This window comes from Sander vitreus, chromosome 2, assembly GCF_031162955.1.
Source record: "Sander vitreus isolate 19-12246 chromosome 2, sanVit1, whole genome shotgun sequence".
NCBI lineage: Eukaryota > Metazoa > Chordata > Actinopteri > Perciformes > Percidae > Sander > Sander vitreus.
The window spans coordinates 13,111,056-13,124,387 of record NC_135856.1 but is presented as its reverse complement, the minus strand read 5'-3'; the positions used below and the strand labels follow the sequence as shown (position 1 = coordinate 13,124,387).

Sequence of the window (13,332 nt, the reverse complement as noted above, 5' to 3'; positions counted from 1 at the left end):
GGTCTACAATTCACTGCACAAGAGGACTTGTTGGTTTGCCCTCCTCATCCCAAAGTTTTCACACCAGGTCACGTAATTCTGATTCAAATGTTTTCTATAACTGACTCTACTGCTGCCTTTTCCCTTTTAGCTTTATAGTGTCTGTGTGTGTGTGTGTGTGTGTGTGTGTGTGTGTGTGTGTGTGTGTGTGTGTGTGTGTGTGTCAAGACAGTGTAACATACAACATCATGCTTTAACTTGCTGTGGAGCCTTGAGACCAGTTCAGGAAATGGTTTTATTCTTTAAAGAGCGAGTATTTTTCATCATCCTATCATACAAAATGACACAACACTGTATCCATAACAATGGAAATAGAGACAAATATTCAGACAGGTCATTTTGCACAACAAACTGTTGTAAAGTACAACACACCATGACTTCACTACAGTATGTTGGTTTCATTGATAAAAAATAAAAATAACATTTACAATGAAAACATGGTTTCACTGTGGTGTTGTTTGGGTTAAACCTCTCTGTGTGATCGCTGTTGAAGCTGTGGGTGGCGTTATGGCGTATGTTCTGAAAAGATGCTGCATGTAAAGCTCATCCTGGGAAAGCCTTTCCAAGCAGTTACACCTAGAGCGTACAAGCCAGTGACTCATGCACAATGGTGTATGTATTTTATAATTTATGTACAATGTAGTAGTAAAATCATACATATCTTCTAGTGTCCCTCTTGCACAGTATCTTTTTGAACGACCTCCTAAAGTCATTGTTGAAGATAGTGTAAATGATGGGGTTCAGCGCACTGTTGCAATAGCCAAACCAGAAGAAGAACTTGAACAGGGTGTCGGGCACCGGGCAGGACTCGCACAGCGTCTTCAGCATGTATGTAAAGAAAAAGGGAAACCAACAGATGACAAACACTCCAATGACCACGGCCAGGACGAAGGTGAAGCGTTTCTCCCGGTTCTGTCGGCCCTTCCAGCGGCTGCCCTTGGTGCTCGCCGCCCTCTTTTGGACGCCATCGTCCCCCGGTTTGATTTGGCTCAGTTTGGTTTTCCCCTTGGTCGCTTTCTTTTTGATCGAGCAGGGATTGTTCACTTTGTGGTCGGAGGAGGACGACTCCTCAAGGTCCACCCCGTTGACTTCGCCCTTCTCATCCGCTCCTCCTTCCCCTGCCACTCCCTCCTTCAGCTCAATGTCCTGCTCGCCATTCAGCTTCTCGTGGCAGCCATTCTCCTTCTGGTTGGCAGCAGCGACGGTGGCTGTCTTCGGCACCTCCTTCCGCTTCCTGTCTCCCGGTGGCGCCCGTGTTCTCTTTTTGGCGATCTGGTAGATCCGCACGTAGACCAGAACCATGATGAGGCAGGGGAGGAAGAAGGAGCCGATGCAGGAGGAGATGACGTACCACTTTTCATTACTGATCTTACACACAGGGTCCTCCACGTTGTTTTCTTTCTCCATGGTGATTAGAGGAGGGAAGGAGATAACTGCCGCGATGACCCACACTATGAAGATGATGCACTTGATGCGTTGTGGCGTCCTCTTCAGGTTGTACTCGATGGCCTGTGTAATGGACCAGTAGCGGTCTAAGCTGATGGCACAGAGGTGGGCGATGGAGGCGGTGCAGAAAAGAACATCAAGTGCCAGATATATCTCACACCACACCTCCCCAAAGTACCAATATCCCATAAGCTCATTGGCCAAGGAGAAAGGCATCACGAGGGTAGCCACCAAAATGTCCGCTGACGCCAGGGACACTAAGAATAAGTTCTGCGGAGCCCTCAGGGCCCGGCTTGTAAACACAGCTATGACCACCAGCACGTTGCCAAACACTATCAGCAGGATCATGATCCCCACCAGCACAGTGAGCGGCAGGGAGATGCGGAGGCTGTAAGGGGGCACGTCTGGAAGAGTCTGGTTGGTCTCGTTGTCAAACCCCATTACAGCAGAATGGCCCACTTCCTATGTGAGTTCACCTGAGGTTAACAAATAACATCACCAGGAAGTACAGAGCTATAGCTTACAGCAGGGATGAGAAAGGAAAGAACTAAATCACTCCTCTGAGGCTTTCCCGGCTTTTTTCTCTTTCATCCTGTATGCTCCCCAAGGAGAAGCGCTCTTTTATGAGGCTGTCAGTCCATCTGAAATTATGAGGCAAGAGGAGGAAAATTCAGAATTCTATATAGGCCTACACTTTTCAATCAATTATGATACGTCTTTTATATTATTTTAATTAGCTCAAGCATTAGGCTATGTCTTATGTCTTTGACTTTTCCCTGAATAACAGTGAGAAGAAAGGCCATATAAAGTGCGAAATAATCTTACCTGGGGCAGAAAGCGGTTACACAACCTCTCCAGTGCCAGAGACGCACGGGCGTTAAAAAGGCTGTCAGTGGGTAACTTCTTTAAGCAGATCAATTGGAAGCAAAGAAGATCCATGGGGCGGATGAAGCGCAAAGTCTTCCCTTCGTGTCTCCTCTTTCTCCCCACACAATGATCCCTGTGCTGCATCTAATGGTGTTCAGTCGTGGATCTAATAGAGCGCTAATCATGTTATCCCAGGCGCTGCCGTGCTGCTGTCAGTGTGGAGTCTCTCTCCTCAGTGTTAACCAGTGCGCCACTCCCTCTCTTTATAGCCCGCACGCTGCAAAAAGTGTCCCGCTCGCTGTAAGTCACTGTGCGTCCACAGTGTCAACATGGATAGACATGTGGCCATGACAACATGTGACACCACAGATAATAACACAAGGAAGCTTGTAGCGTAGTGAAGGAATTACAAAAACACCAGCAGAAATGAATTATCACGAGCCAGAAAAAAAGAAAATACAATGTATTAATTATAACACATGAAGCCTGCAATGTGCTCCAAAACAATATGACATTAAATTCGTTTTTACATTAACTATACTTTAGGCACATACAAATATACACATATAACATTTACATTAACGTGTAGGCTATAATACGAAGATGCCACATCATTATGATAATAAAAATAGTTCCATATAAAAATGAATTGCCTTGTAATAATTACTACTAGCCTGGCTCCGCCCTCCTACGTACTTCCGCTCAATTTTCATTTTCCTTCAGTACTCTGTCTGGGTTTGCGGTATATTCTTGGGTTTTCTCAGACCAAATATTTGGCGGTCCAATCAGCGAACAGAGGGAGTGACTGAGAAAGATGACGTTGAGGTTCGGTAACCTTCGGTGAGTTCCGTAATGGTGGCGGAGAAAGATGCCGTTGTGGCAACATTGACCGATATCCAGAAGTTAAAGCCCGAGCAAGAACAATCTTTGCCGAGTTGTGTTGGTGGCCATGATGTTGTGGCCCTCCTCCCCACGGGGTTCGGTAAAAGTTTGATTTTCCAGCTCGCTCCGTTAGTGGTGAAGGAAGGCGAATGCTAGCGATGCTAAGCCGACGTCACGACCAAACGTTTTATGGTTATGGCAGATCTAGAGTAGCTCTGGGCAGATCCAGTAGTTTTAAACTTCAACAGAGTACCCGCCTTCAAGGAAGTTAACACTTGTCAATGGAGAGAGGCCAGACTCTCTGTACTAATAAAATGTACGAGAGTCTGGTAGGACCAGGCTAAATCACTACCTCTTTCGACTAGAAATTTCAGAGTTAGGCTATAGTTGTTTTTTGTTATAATGGTTTGCATTAGAGTACAATTGGATGTAAAATACAAATACACAGGCAAAACACAGTTACAGTGCAGTGCCCAAATTCAAATAAATAAATGAAAGTGCATTAGAGAAGTTAATCATTTAAAGGCACAGAACTGCAGGGTTTTTGTTTTATATATATGACAGAGGGTAGTTTTAAGAAAATTAGGAAGTACACTAAGTTTATGTTGATCATGATAGTCTGATTCTATCTGGGCAGTCATCAACAAAGTGTTTCATTTTGTTGTCAATTTGATCAGGTGATGCCTGATTTAAAGTTGGTTGGATTCATTTTGTTCTCTTTACACCCTCACTTTCAATGTCATTCTCTATAAAAAAAAAAGTCTTCATTTTGTTTTGACACTGACATGTCAGTATCTACTTTTATTCTTTAAGACTAGAGTATTGCTGAAACCAATTAAACACACATTCACAGAGTTTAAAAAAAATATAGACAACATGTAAAGAGTAAACTACAGGACCTGTTGGGACAGACATTTTTTGCAGTGCAGCTGCAAGACTCCGTTGCTACGCAGCAGACAGAGCCACACCACGTGGATATCAACACAAGCATTTTATTACTTTGTCCAAACTTAATTGATGTAGCCACCTTTTACACTTCATGTCCAAGGGAGTCCCTAAACGTTGTCAGGAGCAGCAGACCTCACATTGATTCACAGACCTGTATTTGATAAAGATTTGCCCCAAGGAAGCATGGGAACAGGCACTATGGTGTTTACACATGTGATTTGGGAGCAGTTAGACAGGCAGGCTATCATTCATCCTCACTGTACGGAGGTCTACATGTAAGTCTAAAATAATGGGAGTTTTGGATTTCCCTCTGTGTGTACTTTATCAATATGTGGCCTCAAAACGCTCTAAAATATGCAGGGTAGACAGCCTGGTGTTTGAACAGACATCCACGACCTCTTTCTTTGTGTTGTAATTTTAAACTCCGGTCAATTTATGAGGACTGTGGTTAACTGCTCCTCAGATCTCTGCAGGGTAAATCCAGACAGATCTAGATTATCTGTCCAATCGGAGTTTTCTGTTGCACGACTAAAACAACTTTTGAATGTACACGTTCCACCAAAACAAGTTCCTTCCCAATACCGTGGCTCTGCCTGGTGCTTAGACGATTGTGATTGGTTTAAAGAAATGCCAATAAACCAGAGCACATGTTTCTCTCAACCTGGAATGCTGGAGACTAGCCAGACCCTCCTTAGAAGCACTGTGGAGGAAGGTCTGGCAACGCAAGACTAGAACAGACCAAAGGGAGCTGGGGTCAATTGTAATATTTTTTATTTTATATATATATATATATTATTTTATTTTATTTATATTGTACATTGTATATTTTACCATTATAAATGTATTTTATAAAGCAAGGTGTTGTCTCTATGCACTCATGTAACATTTGAAGTCCGTTGTAACAAGGCAAATATTTAACCTTACCTGACACCTGCATTCATTTGTTGATCCGTGAAAAACAAGTTCCATCTTGTTTACTTTGTCCACATACATAAGGTGTGGTAAGTGGAGGCAGACATGAAACAGTTATAGTAAGTCTTAAAAATAAGTTTATTAAGCCACAACAGCGACGCTGTGTGTGTGTGTGTGTGTGTGTGTGTGTGTGTGTGTGTGTGTGTGTGTGTGTGTGTGTGTGTGTGGTTTGATGAGATTTCAGTGACAATGGCCTGGAAACTTTCATCAAACTATCATCAGATTCTGATTGAAATGCAGCTAAACTCTGATTGGTGCATGTATGTAGTGATGACATCACATTGTTCCCACTGAGGCCCACTTACGTCAAACCAGTGAGAACAGCACAGAGAAAAAAACCACAAACACATGTGTGTGTGTGTGTGTGTGTGTGTGTGTGTGTGTGTGTGTGTGTGTGTGTGTGTGTGTGTGTGTGTGTGTGTGTAGACCCATGGTGAAGTGGAGAGGCATATAGTCTCCCAGCTCCTGACCCTGATGGATGGCCTGAAGCAAAGAGATCATGTAGTTGTCATGGCAGCCACAAACCGACCAAACAGACCGAGAGATGGACATTGGAATCCCTGATTCGACCGGCAGACTGGAGATCATGCAGATCCACATAAAAAACATGAAACCGGCTGGCAACATCGACCTGGAGACATTGTGTGTGTGTGTGTGTGTGTGTGTTTGTCATCATGGCAAAATGGGGTCCTGGAGACCCCTATTGTAGCGGTTAAGTTATTTGCCAGGTGTTTATATGATATGTCGGCCTGTGGACAGATTTTGTCACTGCACTAGAGTCACAACCGTGCAGGATGCAGTCACGAAACTCTTAGGTGAGTAGTTGAGATCAAAATAAAGGCCAAGTTCAAAGATGGGTGTAGTCTGAACAAGGGCCTGAAAGTAGTGCAGTAAGAAGTAGGGAAGGGGTCATTTCCCCCACTCATAGCGTCAAGGCTGGTGTGATCCTGTCTCTTTAGTCTTTTTCATTGGTTGGTTTCATTAAATGAAACCTATATTAAAGCTTTAGTGCGTAACTTTTTGATATTAATGAACGTCCGTTACATTCAAGCCATTACCAAATGAGTTGATCCAAAGCTAATTAAGACTATCGGCTCCACTCAACTCTCTCTGTAGTTCTCACTCTGGCTATGTTCAGAAGATTGTGTCGTCCGGTGACTTTCCCGCGCAGAAGCTCGAGTGAAGATAATTACCTCTTCTGAAGAGCTCATCATGTTTTTTTAATGCTCCGTGTCCTCCTTGCATACCAGCAACTGCGTGGAGTAGGCTAGGGGCGGGGGCGCGATCACGGAAGGCTGTATCATGCGGACGCGCCGACAGTGTCAGTGACAGTGTCATTACATAGGCCGGTTACACACTGGATGGGTCGTGTGAGGATGTCAGCTGCGTGGCGTGTCCGTTTATATTTCGGCTCCTATGTTAACAGGTTAGAGCTTACGCACTGCCTGCGTGACACACACGTCTCAGGTGCGGCTCGAGCCGATATAAATGTAATAAAAAAAAAAAAATCGATTTTCTAATATTGCACCTGTCAATACAGAACGAAATATTCTGTAGCCTATTTTGCCGTCAATACTGCCGACGTTGTCTTTGCTGTAATCAAATCAGTATATGCTTATGTTTAACATGGTATTTCATTTTATCAATGGGAAACATACATGTGTACAGACAAGGCTAGCAGCAGCAGCGCCGCGTCAGACACGTTTCTGGTGTGTAAAGACATAGAAAAATCCACGCAGCCGCCACGCAGCTGACACGCAACAGAAACGCCACGCTCACGCGACGCAGCCAGTGTGTGGCCGGCCTAAGAATTCCTCATGGGGGAGACAGAAACTACGCACTATAGCTTTAAATAAATATGATATAAACCAGCAGTAAGCCAGACAATGTGTTTAAAAAAATGCTAAACAGAGAACGTAAAACCTGCTAAAAATATAACAAGTAGCTTAATATTTACTGCTAAGTGTTACTAAATTCCTAAGACATTTTGAGCACTAACATTTTAACTCATGAACAGGTTGAGTTTTATCACAACCATTAACAGTGGCAGCTATGATATTAAAGCAACGTTAACGCTTTAGCTTGTTAGCAATATGGTTTTCAAATGACAACCATAAAAACTCACGCAACTAACAGTCTTTCCCTTTTTTTATGGACGTTGTAAATTGATGGTTATTATTGTGCGTCATTTCAGCAAATGAAAAAAAATAAAATAAACAACATGTCTTCAGATTTCATCCATCAGGGGATTCAACAATTACTAAACTCCCAGTATTCCTGGAGCTGGAGCCACTTCTTACCACAAAAGCTCTGACTCAGACTATTTTATTTTTTACTCTCTCTGGTAAATCCCTCTAGGAAGGCTAGGAGGAAATTCCTGAGAAACTGTGGAAGAACGTGGTGTACACCCCTCGTCATCAGTCTGTGCTGGACGTGGTGTACACGACGTGTCGTGTCCGCTGGATCAAAGTTTCGGTGCCATCTAAATCCTGCTACTCTTACACACATTTTGGTCCTGTCATGGTCCAACATAATACATTTCTAAAATGTCAAGGTGATTTGATAGTCTCTACTGCAGGTGTTTATGCTGCTGATCTCTTTATTTGTGGATAAAGGATGTTCCCTAATTCCAGTCTGTTCCACAGTGATGCTCTATAGCTCTATTTTTTTGTTCTTACAACAATTTTTAAAGCATGTCACACACTTTGAATAGTTAAATAATAGATTTATTTGAGCTGTACATAACCACATTTACTTTTTATGTTTTTGGTCTGTCTGGCCTTAATTTCGTGTCTACTCAGATGCTTTTATTCAATCTCTGTTCATTATTCAACACTCTGTCACACTGTAAGTATACACTGGCTTTTAAATTGATTACATGAATGATATAAATGAGCATTTTAAAAATCACATTTTTAGATGGTGAGTACAATTTCTACTTCCAATTTGTTAATGCTTTATTTTACAGGTCCTTACTATAAATACCTTTGAAGACGTTTCCTGGAAAGAACTATGTAATTTGGTACTAATTATAGGGAAAATAAGTCCTTCAAATTCAATTGGTCCTTTTCCAATTAATTAATTCTAATAAACTGTCAGAAAAACGTAGAGTGTTCTAGTCAGTGTACACTGGGTGAGTATAACGTTAGAGGTGCTGTACTTGAAATACTGAACAAAACTCAGTCTGGGCTGGGATTGCCTCCACGCGCCTCTCACCAGTTTGATTGACATTCAGAGTCTGGGCCGCGAATGGCTGCACAAAGCTTTCGCCTTCTCTGACGTGAAAAGCAAACATAGAGGTGGCTGAGCCGTAATGGCGGCGGCTAGCACTGCTAGCTCCCGCAGAAGCCTGGCCAGCGCACAGGGCAGAGCGGCGGTGCCGGCGACCAGCCAGCCAGTGGGACGTGAACACAAAGGGAGGAAGAAACGGGGAGGGCCAACAGTTGCAAAGGTAGGGACTCTCATGCACTAACATGCACGTGCGGCCAGACCGGCTACCCAAAACAAAGAACGAAGAAGCTTGGATTACAACACACACTGAAGTAATGTGACTCCATTGTCACACTGCATTGACTCCACTGCTCAGCACGCCATTACTCTATATCACTATATCTTTACATCACAAATATTTGTTTACTGCTATATTAGTTTCGCTTTGCCAGACCTTCCTCCACAGCGCTGCAAAAGAGGGTCTGGGTAGTCCACACAGCATTTCCAGATGGGAGAAAAACATGTGCTGGTTTATTGGCATTTCTTTAAACCAATCACAATCGTCATGGGGCGAGTAGGCCCACAGGACCTTTAAAGATGTGGAACTCAGTTTGGTATCAGTCTATGAGAAGTAGCTAAGCTATGTCCTAAGTGCGTGTTTTTGTTGTTAATGCTACAGTCTTTTCTTTAAGATTCGTTTTTGGGCATTTTAGGACAGGACAGCTGAAGACATGAAAGGGGAGAGAGAGGGGGAAATGTCAGAGTCGAACCCAGGCCCGCTGCGGCAAGGAGTAAACCTCTATATATGGGCGCCCGCTCTACCAGCTGAGCTATCTGGGCACCCGTAAATGCTACATTTAGTAAAGTTTACAAGTATGCAAATATTATTTTAATATATACAGCTTAATCTGCATTATATACGTGGTTGGTCGATAAAGCCCCGAGGATTGTTAAACAGTTATATTGTAGCCTATATATTTGTGTTTGTATTTAATGTTTATTTCATATATGTTTAACATGTTTATGTACTATGCACCGACCACCAAGGCAAATTCCTTGTGTTACTTACCTTGCACTAAATCATTTTCTGACTTTGGATTTCTTTCTGATGTAGGAATGTTTGAAAAAACAACCATAGGCCTACATTTAATGGTTAAATGGAGCTTTTCTTTCAAGGAAATTCATTTCTCCTATAATGTCTCTTTCAGGAAACTTCCTGGGGCATTATTAGAAAATTACAACCAGTAAACTAAAGTATTAGCCTACCTCTAATTCTTATACTTAAAATGTAATTTCTTATCAGTGTAAGTGTGCAAGGCTTTCCATTTCCATCGTGCTCAACCATGTTGGTTGAGCACGATGTCACTCACACCTGTTACTGCGAAAATGGAAGTTTATTCTCCCCTACTGATCAGAACAAGAAGATATGGATTTTCTAATAATCGACACTTTGAATTTACACTTTGCAGAAGATACCCTAATGGATTATTTGACATTCACTTGCCCAGTAAGTATCTAAGAAATGTCTGAGAGGCTTGTTGATGAATATTCAAAGCCACACCTGTGAGACCGTGCTCATATCACCCTGATAATCCTGTATTTCCAGGCTGGTAGGTACAATAACAGCTGTTTTGGGGTAAACAGCAATTTCTCATGACGCTTGTTGATGTATGGTACTGACAAAGCGCAAGGATACAGTGACACCTGTCGTCTCCTACAAAAGCCCAGTCCCAGGAGGACGACGACGTGGGAAAAAAAATATTTACAGAGGTATGACAATTTAGAGGATGAGGAATTGGAGGTCAGTGCTCTCAGGGTCTGTTTTCACTTACCTTTGTTTTTACCTACAGGTGATTTCACTAAGAGCCCCTTTTGGCTATAAGGACGAGGACAAGCAGGTGGGGAAATGATTCCGCAGCAGCTCCACAGTTCAGTAAAACTAAAAAAAGATTTCACGCTTCATTTGCGTGACTTTCAAGTGGTAGTGTTATAATCTTCATACTCCTGTCATCTCATTTGCCCGCCGGCAAAGTTCTCAGTTATGAGAGAAATGCAAGCAGCTGCGATCATTTTTATACTTTAATTCACCCGCAGTGGGCGGTGTTGCACTGGAGCAGAGACACACACCACAGGAATAAATATATTAAAAAAATATATATATACCCGTGGCTCACCATCATGATTACAGGATTATTGACAGATTGTGAAAAAGGCATAGCTGTTTATGATGTGATCAGGTATGAAAAGAGAAGTGCAGATCAAACATAAACAAATGTTCTGGGAGACGATGCACCACAATGCAAATACTACCTCCGTGGTTTTGGTTATGACATTAGAATTATCAATCAAAATGATGACAAAAGTTGCATGTATATGTGAAAATGCTGCATATAAAATACAACCAGACAGGATAGTGTAGTGGAAACAATATTTCCCAGAGCAGTTGTAGAGAAGAGCAGCTTCAGCTCTGATGCAGTGCTAACACCTAAATAAGACAAACGTTTGAGTGAAGTCACTCACATGCTTCCAGTTACACACCCTGCCTGCACACCAACATGACAAACTCACATTTTTTAGGTTTGCTTTCATTTTCTGCTTCTGTATTCATTTTATTTCTGCAGGTTTTTGTTCTGACCCGTTCATGTGAAATGGATTCAGATATTAATACTTTTTGGGGGAGATGCCAGCCAGCCAGCCAGTGTAAACAGTGACAGTAGCATTGTGCACCTCAGCAACATGAAGACCTTTACGTTTCACGCACTACAGAGGAAGTCCCTTTGGAATTTTGGCAATGAGGACGATTTGATGCAAAATGTAGCCTAAAAAATATTTTTTATTGTTACATAGATAGATGTATCTATGTATTTCTTCTGTAATGGAAATGTGCAGACAGCAAGCTAAGAATTACACTGTAACACCGAATCTGTTCTGAGAATTTTGACAAAAAGCTCTGATGATGATTTCCGCAAATGTATTAAATAAGAATAACAAATCCAAAGACAAATCATTAGCTGATCAAATATTGGTTTACGTTTAAAACGTTAAAATCTTTACATTTGAATATCAACTTAAATTTTAAATCGCTCTCAAAACATTAATAGTCCTTGTGTACAGTAAATGTATGTTGTTATGACAACACAACTTTTTTTTTACATTAAGAAAATAAGCATTAACAGTTTTTTGTATGTCAGTCAACTTGTCAATCTCATCGTGTGCTGTTTGTGGGGTTTAGTGAAACCGAAATATAGATACGCAACACATCATAAATTTGTAAATATGTATTGGTTTATAACAGTTAAAAAGATGTATGTACATACAGAACATCACCAAACATGGTCATTTTCACTCAATTGCAAAGTAGCACTCTGCAACTAGTTGGTTTCAGGATAACTGTCTTACAATAGGGCGGCATTGATTAAGTTTGTCATTTACAACCAAGCACACACATTTTTCCTCCTTTTCATTTGCCAAATAATACTTAATAAAACAACAGAAGGATGCTTAGTAAAACAAGTTGTGGTTGAATTGCTAGTCCAAATCCAAGTTCCTGCTGCCAACACGCAGCTTTGTATGTACACAGGTAGAAACACCTCAGACTGGATCTTGGTCACTGTGGTTAGCAATGAAGACTCACATAGAGGTAGTCATGTCTGCATCTGCTCACCCAGTCAAGACAACTGACCCAAAAACTTTGCTTTCAACATCTGTTCAATCTGTGGACCCAGATCCCTTCACTGACATTAAAGAAAGAAAAGAAGAAAAGTGATTATCTGTCTTTGTTGATTAAAGCAAACGGTCATAAAGGTTTTGCTTGGTGCACATAAGGCAGACAAGTAAATGTATGGACATACTATGGGGGGGGTTGTGGGTGTGTGCAGGTGGGATTCAGGTAAGAGAAAGAGCTGGTGGCTTCACATTAAAAGGGCCTTTCCACCAAAAGTGACTTGGTTTAATTACAAAAGCAGACTTTTACATAGACTTGTGCTCTCAAGATGGAGAAACTGTTCTTACAACATCGAGCTGAACTATCTAAAGTCATGTTTGTCTTTTCTGAAAACGGCTGCAACTTGATATAGATGTGGTAAAAAAAAAAAGACCCATATAAAAGTATATATTTGAAGTCACATAATTTTATTTCCCCTGATCTTGCAATCTTATTACTCAAACATGATATGACTAGCGAGAAAAACATGAAAAAGAAAAAAACATCTTATTTCTGTGGAAATAAAAAAAGCTCAGCCTTTGCAGAATAAAAATGCAAGTCAGTTTTGGTGGAATTCCCCTTTAATGCCAAAGACAAGTGAGACGCAAGCTAATGCACATCCACTTGGTAGCATAATGGCATTATCTTGTCTTTTTCTAAAACTCTCATCACATTACAGATTTTGTAATACTGAGTCTACCGCAACGTCAGATTACTGTACAGAGTAAAAGGAAAAATAAGACAGAAAGAAACTAGACCCAAATTTACATTGTAACGACCAGTTGCTTGTCATCAAGTACAGTCAGTGGCCATAGACACAAGAAATAGCCAAACAAACACATAAAAAAGACCATTAAGGCTGTTTGTCAATGTAGATTAAGTAGGATAAGCATTGCCACACAATGCTTTGATACCCTTTGCAATATACAAAAAGGGAGCATTTGCAGATACACCAAATAGCCACTAAATCCAAGTCCTTTATGCAAAAACACCCAATTCTGACCCAGACAAATCATGTCAAATGTGTTCAACATGCTTGTTTCCTGTACAAAATAACCAGGCAAGAAAAAGACAAGTTGTATGATCCAGAATAAAAAGCAAAAAAAGCAAAATGACTTTGATTCTGCGATGCTCTCAACGGCCTAAAATCACAGACAATAGAAAAATAAACACCAATTGTACTCCCATTATTTTTGGATGCACCAGTATGCAATATGTCGTCATCACTTTTGATCCAACAAGTCACACCTCTCTGCGTTCCTCTC

The 13,332-nt window shown here is 41.4% G+C and overlaps 1 protein-coding gene and 1 long non-coding RNA gene across 2 annotated transcripts; one reads left to right on the top strand and one right to left on the bottom strand.

Annotated features, from left to right (window-relative positions):
- Positions 1-690: 690 nt before the first annotated feature.
- Positions 691-2,602, bottom strand: adra2a (adrenoceptor alpha 2A). Its single transcript, XM_078278817.1, has 2 exons — positions 2,311-2,602; positions 691-2,126 (listed from the first exon to the last, which is right to left on the bottom strand). Exon 2 carries the CDS (start codon positions 1,924-1,926, stop codon positions 691-693), a length of 1,236 nt encoding a protein of 411 aa, XP_078134943.1. The 5' UTR covers positions 1,927-2,126; positions 2,311-2,602.
- Positions 2,603-9,995: 7,393 nt separating this feature from the next.
- LOC144535963 (uncharacterized) lies at positions 9,996-12,220 on the top strand. The gene is made up of 3 exons (XR_013503714.1): positions 9,996-10,134; positions 10,215-10,262; positions 10,986-12,220. It is a non-coding gene; the product is annotated as an uncharacterized LOC144535963 (long non-coding RNA).
- The last annotated feature ends 1,112 nt before the right edge of the window (positions 12,221-13,332 follow it).

What these genes read in the sequence shown, in the direction of transcription:
- adra2a (XM_078278817.1), bottom strand. Translation starts at nt 1,926, where the DNA reads ATGGGGTTTGACAACGAGACCAACCAGACTCTTCCAGACGTGCCCCCT.